The 12,196-nt window shown below is 39.0% G+C and overlaps 2 protein-coding genes across 6 annotated transcripts in view; one reads left to right on the plus strand and one right to left on the minus strand.

The window, feature by feature from the left end:
- PDZRN4 (PDZ domain containing ring finger 4) overlaps nucleotides 1–12,196 on the plus strand; it is a 234,099-nt gene that overhangs the window by 216,614 nt on the left and 5,289 nt on the right. For all 5 annotated transcript variants that reach the window (XM_068190017.1, XM_068190018.1, XM_068190019.1 and 2 more), the window contains 4 exons: nucleotides 24–122; nucleotides 2,266–2,328; nucleotides 5,828–5,929; nucleotides 9,250–9,366. In XM_068190017.1, coding sequence (XP_068046118.1) covers nucleotides 24–122; nucleotides 2,266–2,328; nucleotides 5,828–5,929; nucleotides 9,250–9,366 — 381 coding nt within the window. The remainder of the gene's footprint in view (nucleotides 1–23; nucleotides 123–2,265; nucleotides 2,329–5,827; nucleotides 5,930–9,249; nucleotides 9,367–12,196) is intronic.
- ZCRB1 (zinc finger CCHC-type and RNA binding motif containing 1) overlaps nucleotides 10,465–12,196 on the minus strand; it is a 290,430-nt gene continuing 288,698 nt past the window's right edge. Inside the window, exon 9 of the mRNA XM_068190026.1 lies at nucleotides 10,465–10,476. The gene's annotated coding sequence lies outside the window, so the exon portion shown is untranslated. The remainder of the gene's footprint in view (nucleotides 10,477–12,196) is intronic.

The raw sequence follows: 12,196 nt of genomic DNA on the forward strand, positions 1-12,196 counted from the left end.
AAAGCCTGTAAATTTTTTTGCAGGAGGTGGAGCTGTGCCGCATTGGCAGCCAGGAGAAGCTGGGGCTGACTCTCTGTTACAGAACTGATGATGAAGAGGACATGGGAATCTATGTCAGTGAGGTAAGGACATGACATTGGGGAGGAGCATGGGAGATGTTCTTGGAGGGCTACACATGCCCGGGAATGAACATGCAAATGCTCTTAGACAGGAGTACAGAAGTGCTGGCCATCAACCAGCCCTTGTCACTCTCAATTCATTTAGATTATCACTTCAAATCATGTTGCCCAAGCAGAGTAATAATTACTAGTGGACTTCTTTAGTATAAATGCTTTTAACTGCAACATTAGTTAGTAAAGCAGTCTGAATTTTGAAAGAAATGTGCCCTTATGATGGAGACCAGGCAGAGCTTTTGAGAAGAAAAGTGCCTTCTCCACAACCCAGCTTGCATTCTCCCTCTGCCACAGCCTCAGTAATCCTAAGAGTGGTCAGTCATTATTGTATTACCTTTGTGTTTGTTACAGTTGTGGTACACCCAGACATACCAGAGATGGGTGGAGAGAGTGGCTTTAGAGATTAATACATTAGAAAACCAAAATATAGAATTCCAAATACTGAGGTGGGATGAATCAACAGGTTTTCACAGACTCCACTCAGAAAACACGGGACCCAGCACAGATTATTAGTGTTTCACAAGGTCAGTCCACAACACTTCCAAGAACACCATCTCCCTTTGAGTCTTGAGTCATTCAAAGAGGTTTGTTTTTCTGGGTAAAACAGAACTCTTCAGAGTCCAAGGTCACTGCTGATTGTTCTGTATGAACTGTGATCCCAATTAGTCATTGTTTTGACATGTTGAACCAAATTTCAACATTAGAGAAAGTTTCTTCACTAAAGGCTGTCCAGGGTTGTGGTCACAGCCCCAAGCCTGTCAGAATTAAAGGAGCAACTAGACAAAGCTTTTAGTCATATGGGGTTTTTTTAGGTAGTCCCGTGAGGAGTAGGTTGTTGGTCTTAATGGGGTCCTTATAGGTTCATTCCAACTTGAGAGACTCTGTGATTCTAAATTCTTAGTGAAGCTCATGGATGGAGAGGATCAGAAAAGACAGAATTCTCCTGTGTATCAGTGAATGGGATGAATGAAAGATTGCACATAAGGAGGCTGGTAGCAATGTTAAATAAGCTGAAAAGCACAGCTTTGGAAAAAGAATGAGGAATTAATATAAATTACCTAAGAATATATCTTCCACCAGTTATATAAGCTGTGCTGTTAAAGTCTGTTAGACCTTGTGAGGGCAAAGAAAGTTCAGGAATCTCTTAGTACATTCCAGGATTATATCTGAAATATTCTGTTTATCCTACATGATAAAATTTTCTCAGACCTTTGAAAATGAATGTATTGATATTTTTTGTCTTTGATTAAGAACTTCAGATTCATTGGGTTTTTTTCCTGTGACAATGCACAAGAAGAAAATACTATCTAACATGTAGAGGATGTAGAGATGTAGAGGATTCATCCCACGAACTAAAGGCTCAACTCAATTTTTTGGTTTGAAAAGAGAACTTATGTCATGATGAGGCAAAAAAAATGTTTTAAGATAACCATCAAGTGAAAGGTGATAGATTGAATTGCCCTGCAACAAACAGTAGGTCATTGCTCAGGGATGAGCTGTAGTGTCTTTGATAAACTATCACTGGAGCCCTAAATATATGTTTAGATTAAATTAATTTAAAATTAACTGGTTCAGACTAGGCATGATTTACAGGACCTGTGAGTGATCTATACAATATGGATCCTTTGGGTTTTTTTGATGTTTCCTTGTGAACAGATTGATTACTAAGATAATAATTTAATAGTAAATCTTTCCATGGAAGAAAAAGAATCGTGCCCAAAGACAGGCCCATTTGTATAGAGGTATCAACTGCTGCAGAAGCTTCTTAGTCCATGGTGAACTTCAGAGAAAAGGGTGTCTCATTAATTTTTAATGCTCTGACAGCTGAAGGTTAATGCCTGACAGTGGCAAAGGAAAGTATTAATTTGAAAATCATATGCTCCCAATCCTTTCTGTCTTGAGGCTTTTATCTGAAACAAGCTCATATATGATAATTTTAAAAACTGCTTCATTTCTGTGACTCTAAAGGAACCATCAGATTGCCTCTGTACTGTTTAAAAATTGTACTTTTTCTATTCTTGCCATTGTGCAGCTGTTAAAATTTCCCATAAAAGTCTTTTCATGTTCATTTACTGGTTGTTGTCCTGTGCAGGTTGATCCAAACAGCATTGCTGCTAGAGATGGACGGATCCGTGAAGGAGACCGCATTTTGCAAGTATGTGACAAGAGATTTTTTCTTAAACTCTTTCTTCAGACAAACATGCAGTACCATCTTCTCTGTAGACTGTTAATGAGGGAAGATAGTTCTCTTTGTTACTGTGATCGATGAGAAAATCCATGTCTGTCTGTTTTTTAACACAATAGCTGGGAGCTAGAGTGTGTGTACTGAAAAATGAGACTGACAAACTCGTTCTGGCTCATGCACTCACATCCCATGTCTTTTTTTTTCCATATTTATTAGAAAATCTCATTTCCACTATGTTCATCTCAGTGTCAAATTCTAAACAGGATCCTACAGACATAAATATAAGTGTCAGAGACATGCTGATCATTAACCAATTGCATAAATTTGGGTAAAACTCTTTTATGGTAAGCATAGATAGTAAGAGTTTTCACACAAAAAATGTGTTGTTTAGAGAAGGATGATCTTAAATGCACTTAAGGAGGAGGTACATTAGGTTTTTGTTAATATTTTCTTTCCTCCCCCAAAAATACATTGCTTTTCTGAATTCTTTTTTAATCCACCACCTTGGCTTTTTTTTTCTCCCTTTGTTTCTGTTGATCCACTCACTTTAAGAGCTACCCCAAAGATAGGTTTGTGTGTTACAGCATAGGTGGGTGCGGGTGGCTGGCTGCTGCACAGGGCCATGTGCCTGTACAGTGAGGGAAACAGTGAGAATGGCAGGGAGTTTCCATTTCCGATCAGCAATGGGTAGTGCATTTTTCACCACTGTGCAAAATCATGAAACAGCTACCAAAAATCACTTCACTGGAATTTTTTTGCTGTAGTGTAGCATTTTAAATCCAGTTCCAAGTCGATTTGCCTTGTATTTTTGCCTTTTTTTCACTGAAGCCCCAGAAGAAACTCCTGGTGATGACAGGTTGTTTTTCTGTAACATGTTCCATAATTGCCCTTCATTAATTTAAGCAGATGAGCTTTCAGGTTTTCACAGGATCAGTCTGTTCCTTCCTTCCAATCTTTTCATTTCTGCAGGAAATATCTTTGCTGAAACCTGTATCTCTTATCCTGGTTCAGCTTAAATCAGCTTTGGGAGCCTAGCAAAACAACAGTGCCTATTAGCTGGCTTACCAAAGCGGTCCATTTTCTAGAGAAGAAATAATAAATTAGATTTTAATGCCAGGGCTCACTTGAGGCCTGCTGGTTTTTTCTCTGTGTGGCTGGGATTGTGAAAGCATTCCCAGGATGATGTTCTCCATCAGAAAGCACAGATGCCATGTGAGGGCAGTGACGTCCTCAGCAGGACTTGGGGTGAAAGGACCATTCCATGGGCTGCATATAGGAGTGGAAAATTAGGGCCCTGCCTTCCATGTTTTTATATGACATACCTACTGAAGAAGTAGTAGTATTTTTAACTTCCAAAAATCAGAAAAACACCCCTTTTTTATTCCACCAAGTAGAAACAACTTTCCATTCCTACTCTATGTGTGTCAAAATGAGGAAAGAGAGAGTAGATCCATTTTCCACTCCTTTCCTTGTTTTGTAAAATTTCTGGGTGGACAGCCAACAGCATTTCAGGCAAATCTTCTCCAGTACCTAATGAAATTCAGTTCATTTCAATTTTGAGTAAAGACTCCAGGGGTGAGAAAAAACATAGATAATTCTGCCATCCTCTTGTGGACTGGAGCATTACTTTAATGTCAGTGCTGATATATTGCTATGAATTTTATCATTAAAGTTAACACCCGGAGAGTTATGTGGGGTTTACTTTCATATCTGAAAACACATTGACCCTCTATCTCCTCTTATTGATGAGATAGCTCAGAGAAATAGAAGGTGACGGTGCCATTATGGGTGGATTACACTGAGGCTGGGAGAGATACAGATCCTTGGGCATTTTCTGTGGGTGGCAGGCGGCGTTGGTTAAGGCTGTGGGGGGAATGCTGTCATGTGTATTCCTCACAAAATGACAGGAGGTTTCATCTGGTTTTTGAGGCTGTAACTGCCCCCTTATCATTCTCAGAAACTACCAACCTTCAGTCTAAGCATCTGAAAACTGCCTGAGTACTTTAAATGAAATGTTACAATGTCAAGGGAAAGTTTTAAGAGGACAGTCCTCGTGGTAGTTGCCTAAACTTCTGCTGTGTTTAACCTGCAGGCTAAGCACAGTCCATGGGGCAGGCTGAAGTCTACTCTTTCCCCATGATAGTGCAGCTGGGATGGGGTGACCACCTTCAGGTATAGTGTGGGGACAGCCCAGCTGCCTCCTCTGGGGTCCGTGGCAAGCAGTTACTCAGCTGATAGGAGTTACTAGAGCAGCCACCATGTCTGGGGATATTTTGTACAGGCTGCAAATCTGCTTCTGAGCCTCTCTGTGGCTGCATCTCTGCTTTTCAGCTTAGGGCAGCTCTGTGTTACCTGGGCTCCCACAGACCACAGATATCCCATCATGTAAACTTTGAAGAGTCTCACATTTCACTCACTGCCAGTTAGGTGATCAGGGATTTTCTTTAATCTGAATTAAAGCTATGTTTTTGAATCAGGGCTTTCAGACCAAACATATGTACAAAAATATAACTTTCTCTTTGATTTTCAACTATAAGATGAAATGGACTTGAAATGGAAATTAAATTATAACTGCTACTTTGAAATGGAACCATTAGAATATTTTTTTTCACCAAAAATATTCAGGCATTTCTACCATCCAGTTTTGTTTTCACTCTTTTTGAAATAGACCGAATTTGGAGGTTTTGTTGCCACAATGAGAATAATCCACTTCTTGTGCTGTGAATTGGACAAAACTGAATTCATATGGGAAATATGATTTCTATTTGATTCCTTCATAAACGGTTTTTGGACAATGAAAATTGTATTTGTTACCATATAGTCATGGATGCCGTTGCTTTATTTGGGTTACAGAACAGGAGAAAGGTAGCAAGAAAAGACGAGTTTCATTGAAGAACCACTTTTATTTTGATTATCCCCTTGTAAGGGGGATACATATGTTTTGTGTGGTACCAACTACTAAGCTGTCCACACAAATATGAAATGATTAAATGGAGCAGCAACAAGCAGTGGCCCGAAAGTATTGCCTGGTGAGAGATAATACTGGAGCTCTCTAATTGGCTCTCTACCAGCATTCAGTGTGACTGATTTCAGCTGTAGCATTACCAGTCTTCTTCCACCAGCACTATTATCTCAGAGTGACACTTCCATTACTCTGAACGGAGAAAGATGAACGTCACCTGTCAGGGGCTGGTTAATTGTGTTGCTAGATGTATGTTACCAGGGCGCAGGTTGGACATTTATGAACATAACTGCTTCCTCTGATGTCCACCATCCTTCAACGATCAATACAGCTCTTACAGTAAGCGCATAATTGAGTGAAGGCACTTACCACCGAGGGGCTGAAGATGAGCCCATTGCACAATTTTCATTGTCCATACATTCAGCACAAATGAGCTGATATCTGCCCTTTATTGTGTGTTGCTTTGTGGAAATAGAAACTAATGTGCCACTTTCATTTGTTTCCTAGATAAATGGCCAAGATGTCCAGAATAGGGAAGAGGCAGTGGCATTGCTCTCCAGCGAAGAATGCAGGAAAATTGTGTTGCTGGTCGCGAGGCCAGAGATGCAGGTTAGACTAAACAGATGCATGAGTCAGAACCTGGGTTAGACAATGTGTTCACTGTCACTGTAAGTAACGAACTGCCAAGAAATAGGAGTGCCAAAGTTACTGACAAAAGGAGCAAACAGTTAATTGTGGAGCTTTGCTCTTTTTTTATCCAACAAACAATATGATATTACTAGGGTATGTTTTCCCCAAACTAAACAAGTTTTTTTTCCAACAGAGTGAGCAGGTATATAAATAAAGCTGGCAGCACCAATATGATATTAGTAAAATATGAAGTGGAACTTGAAAACTATGCATTACTCATTAGAGGATTCTGTTTTGTTCAAGGGAAAAATTTCCCATACTTAATGTTTATCAGTTTTATCTTTTATATGAAGTTTATAATTTATATGAACTTACACAAAATGGTAACTTGTCATTTCTGAGGGGTTGTTTTATGCTATGTGGTTATAACCAGGCATGTAAACTGTGAATGTATGTATAAGTTATGGGACTTTCTCTACAGTCTCATTCAGCAAATGGAAATCTAATTGTTTGAACAGCACCCTGGTCACAAAAACGTGCCTGCATTTTGGGAGGTGCATTTTAAAGAGCTTTTAGAAACATTTTTATGATTTTAAAAATAAAATTGTGCCAATACCAAGAATCTTGCTGTGCCAAGAATTTTTAATATCATTGCAGGGGACAGATGTTAGGTTGATTATTAGATAAAGAAGAGGTACAGTGGTAGAAGACTGCTGTTTTTACATCCCTTTATATTCTATTTGTAGGCCTTTGTAAAGAAAAGGACATTATACTGTCACTGTTCTATCTGCAACAATTCAGAGTTGGTTAAGTTGCCATTTGTCTCTCATGCAAATGTTCTGATATTTTCAATCTCATTAGCTGCATATTCTGTATAAATTAAATTGTGTGATTCAGTACCACTTGGAATCTCTGCTTAAATACTGTAGTTATAAAAGAGTCACAATCTCAGCATTCATATCCTTTATGTTTTTCAGGAAGCTAAACGATTCTTATAAAACCAGTGACAAAGTACAGCAAAAATAGGTGTGCCTCACTTTATACTACAAAACTGTAGCCCTCAGTTGCTGAAATTTTGAAAGAGATTTTTCAATACTATTCCAACTGTTTTTCATTAGGATTCTGTTTTTCTCTAGGGAACAGAAACTCACCCACTTACAAAAAATATTTGCCCAGAGAAAGTTCAGTCTCTGTATTTGTTTAGATGGGGCAACATGAAATAAGAGTCAATATGATAAGATTAGTATGAGATAAGGAGCTACTTATGTGCACCAATGTAGCTTCCCATGTGAATACGCCTTACAAAAAATGAGTGGTTTGGTTTAGGTTTGGGCCTTTGGTGCTGGATTTTTTTGTTTAGTTTATGTGTTTTAAGAACATATACAAAACTGATGAAAAAGAGTAGGTCAGAGATCAGGCTGTCAATTGATTTCTGCTGGTTGTGTTGCTTTGACTTGGTAAAAAACAGGATTAAGCAGGCTTTCATTTCTAGATAGAAAATGGTAATGGCAGTATTGTAGCCTTGAATGCTGAGCACATTCCCTCAGTAAAAGGGAAGAAAACCCCTCTGACCACATACTTGTGCAGTGAATAATGAAGTTTTGAAACAGAGCACCAGAGGACCACACTACACACAAGCATTCTCACGTGTGAATATGTACACAGTGTATGTAGTGCACATGTATGCTAAGGCACATATTAGTTTTCTTCTAAAAGCTGTAACATAACATAACCATTCTAATTAGTTATATACTGGGTCTGCCACAATCAAATCAGCAGATTTGCCCAAGTGAGATTAATTTTTCATCCTCCAAATTTGTTAATCTCTGCAATTTTCTCACATGAGGTGAATTAGACTATGTCCTTTACAGCAGAAGAACAAGACAAGACAAGTAAACAAAACTACCACATGTTTCACAGAACTGTTTGAAAGTCCCATTGAGGACATACATAAAAATTATATGTCCTCAAGGAAAAAAATTCTCCTCCTAATCCCAAACCATAGGTGGCTGGCTTGATGAAAAGCTTGCTTATAAGAGGAAAGAATTCGTTGACATGGGCAAAACCACATCAGAGTTTGTTGAGGAAACTGTGAGGTTCTGCCAGTATTCCATTAGAAGTACTACACAGCATCAGTCACTCCTTGTGTAGCTTTGAACTACTACTACTACTACTACTACTACTGGTTTAGTGTAACTTTTCTGACTGGCATCTGTGACCAGACATATCCTGGCTTTGAGGCAGTGGTAATTCTGCTCTAGGTGTTGGCCAGTGCTACATCTCTCTTGATGTCCTGGGACAGCAAGAGTACTTGGTATTCTTGTAATTGTCTTATGCTGAGGCTTTTCCTTTCAGCATGTTTTTGTCACCATCATCTTGTAGATCCTTCATCAATGACGAAACAATAACTGTTTCCTTCTGCTACAGTCCTGTCATTATAGCCATGAGTGCCACTGACCAGTGTTTTTCTTTTTGATCCAATGTGCCATCTGGCAAGGGATTGCAGGAGCATAATGAACAAAATGGAAAGAACAGAGTTTTAGCCAGAATGCCTGCTTTATCAGTTTCAAAAGATGTGAAGGGTGTGAAATGGGTTCAAGAAGAGATACGTACTTGACAGAAAACATAGCATCCCCTCCTGTCCTTTTGCAACACTATGTTCACCAAATGTCAATGTACTATTTTACACTTGGGGAGAAAAAACCAAGCAAACACATAAACCTTGCTTCCAGACACACCGGGAGAACTAAAATTGCCTCCCTTCAAGTCACCTCATCTTTCTATCACTCTGTTCTGTTTATGTGTTTACCTGGAAGATCAACGGGAAGATAGTGACAGAAACGCAGCATAAGGTTTCCATTGAGGTGGTGGCAGCAGGGCTGGAATGGAGGCTATTAAAGACAAGAGCCCAGTTGCCTCCTGGCCCTATTAGCAACATTGCCATTCTTGCCGTGCAGGTTCTCTCAGTAGTATTGAACATGACAGCTTCAGGATTACGCGCTGTGCCTTTCATACCTTTTGAAAGGAAATAATGTCTGTGCTGTGCAGTCTCCTTCATTATGAGAGAAAATCAGTCATACTGTTTTACGAAAGGATAAAAGACATGAATCCCATCTTTTTATCCTTTTTCTTTTCTATTTTTATTTTTTTTGAGACATGAACTTGAACTCCTACTGCCTGGCTTTCTGAAGAGAATCATTAGAATAAAAAGAACTAGTCAAGCATTGCCATTTGGGTTTACTCTATTTTAGCACATGTCCTTACTAACATAAAATAACATACTAATGTATTCTTTGCAGCTGGAGGAAGGGTGGCTGGATGATGAAAGGAATGAATTCTTAGAGGAGTTAAACTTGGAAATGTTGGAAGAGCAGCATAATGAAGCGATGCAGTACACAGCCAATGAAGTGGAGCAGGTACGACCACTACTGAACATATAATTTGAAATATTTCTAGGTATAATTTTTTATTAATAGAGAATGAAACTGTGTGCTGTAAAATGGAGTCAAAGGCTTTGATAGAGTTCTCTCTACAAATGCTGTGATCTCTGGCGCACAGTATGTAAGGAAAAAGAACAATACATGCTTAGGCCCAGTACATCAAGTTAACAAACAATTTAATAGGGTGTGATAAGCGCAGAATTCTCCTTTTCTCTGAACTACCAGAATAATATTGCTTTCCTTTGTTAATTCTGAAGTGTTTTGGATTTATGATGTAAAACTTCATGTCAGTTTTTGTTAAGCTGGTGTTAATAACACCAAGGTCATAGGTTCAATCCCCATATGGAGGATTTAACTTTAGAGCTGGACTTGGTGATCCTTTTGGGATGCTTTCCAACTCAGAATATTCTGTGAATCTGTGAATATCAGTGAAGAACCTAGAGCTCTGAGCTGAGCTAGGTGCCCTTCTTCCGGTATGCATGCAATGTATGAGCTAGCCTTGCACCAGAGCTTGCAAAACAAGATGGAAGACGTGTTTAAATAAACAACAGGTGTTTTGTTAATGTGAGTGTATTTCTCTTACACCGACAGCGCACAGCTCAGCATTTGTTTTGTTAATGGAGACAAATAAGCTATTGTTAGCATAGTCTCAGCTTGCTGCTATCCTGACTTTTACCTGCCCATATGTTCTGTAGGCTGTGTGACTGTGGCAAACATACCCTACAGTTTCATCAAGTGGTCTTCTGAGATGTACCTTGTTGTGAAAGGTGTAAGTACCCACTCCTGGATCAGATGATCTGCCAGTATGCACACCTGTGTGGAGCCAAAGAAATAAAATTCAACTTCTCATGGCTTCTGGATTTATGCAGCTGGGAAGAAACTGGTTTTCCATCCACAGAACTTTGTGACTTAGAATTTTTTCCCCATTCTGAATTGCTCAGAAAGAGAGCCTGTGGCATTTTTCTTTGATGTGAAGAGAGGGAGAAAGACTATGAGAGCCTCCTCTTTTCTGGAAAACAGGGAGCTTCTTTGACTTCAAATGCTTCAATGCTTGGTCCACATTGGGGGGCCTGAATGTGCATTTAGTCTATTTCTTCCTGACCTCCCCTTCAGCCTTGACACTGGGTCAGAGAGTAGGTGATAGTTTACAGTAAAGCTCTTCCCTGTATGTCAATGAAATATTCATTGGGACAGAGACACTGACAGAATAATTAAGTCAATTCTCTGAAAAATGACAGCTCAGATTACAAATAATCTTATAAGCATTTAATTATTTACACAAAGTGGAATAACTCCAGGGCTAGGGGGAAGGGAGCCTAGCAATAGGATTTTTACCAGCCTTTTAGTTGTGACTCTTCTTTCAAGGCAGGGAGCCAAGCCTCAGTTTCCCAGGTGAAATGTGCTAGCTGCTGCACTCATAGCTACTTTCAGCTGATATATGGCATCTTGATTATTGTTTTAACCAAAATTTTATCTTAGATACCAAATATTTCCTGTCAGAAAAACCACTTGCTCTTTGCAAAACAATTTCATTTGCATGGTGACATTTTCACAAAAACCTCCAGTTCTGCTAGGAATTCTTGGACAAGTCTATCTATCAGCTCATACTAGGCACTCACATTACATGTTGGGACCTCTGAAATCACTTTACCATTGTGACCTACCACTGCAAAGTTCTTGTCAAGTTTTGGCTTTTTCACTGAATTTGGGTTGTGGAGTGTTAATGAGTAAACAGTGATATTCTGTGATGTGCTTTCACAGAGCCTATTGAATTTGTTTATTCCCTTTTGGAATCTTTTGCCAAGCATATTTTTCCATATTGAGATTTTATATTACTGTAAAGAACAGTACACTGAAAAAAAATGGTGGTCACTTGTAATCTGTCAGTATCTGACATTGCATTGCTTGAAGTAATTCTAGGACAGCCAGACATTTCTTTGCCCTTCTGATGAGTAATCGAATCAACCAAATGCAGCTTGGTATGTAATGGGGCGTCAGTAATTTGTGACAGCTGCTGTCTCTCTAGACTCTATGTAGTGGCTTGTCAAGTCAGAAAACTGGTTCTTTACTCCTTGTTAGGCTGGGAAATCTAGCAGTTTCCTGAGGGGAATCACACCATCCATTGGAGCTATGAAACCACTCTCATTGCAGCTGCCAGTGGCCAATCTGAGTATCTTCAAGCTCCCCAGGAGGCCATGGAGACCAACCTTGATTTTGTGGACAAAAACTTAGTGCTCTGTCTTCATAATCATAATTCATCATGTCATCATGAGTCTTGAGAGCTGCAGGAATGAATACACTCTCTATCAGAATATCCTTCCAAATACAAGTCTGTTTTACAGAATGCCATTTTAACATTTAATGTGAGCTGTCACAAAAAAATTTGGTGCAGTTTGTAATAGAAGAGTCAAGTAGATAGTCATGCCTTTTCTGTATGTTTTTTGACTTACTTTGTAGAATTCAATCAAGAATTGTATCTTGTCTGTATGGAATAGTCCAAAAAGCCTCAAGGAAAGATGTAATTCTCCATTTTTTTATAACTCGTGTTTCTTTCCCTTTACAACATCATGGTTAATTGTGCAGCAGAGATAATTTTCAGAAGACTGCCATACATTTGCCATGCAGAAATTCTTATTAGTGTCGTGTAATATATCAGAACCTATTAAGAAGAAGAAGAAAGAATTGGATAAAAAGAATTATTCTAGTTCATTCAAGGCTGAAATACAGAGAAAATATCTGGGGAGAAATCCTCTTTTGAAAGAAGCCTGTTTTAAAAGACCAGCATTGTTGGCAGAAGAGCATTTTC

The sequence above is a fragment of the Anomalospiza imberbis genome, chromosome 5 (genome assembly GCF_031753505.1).
Source record: "Anomalospiza imberbis isolate Cuckoo-Finch-1a 21T00152 chromosome 5, ASM3175350v1, whole genome shotgun sequence".
Lineage (NCBI taxonomy): Eukaryota > Metazoa > Chordata > Aves > Passeriformes > Viduidae > Anomalospiza > Anomalospiza imberbis.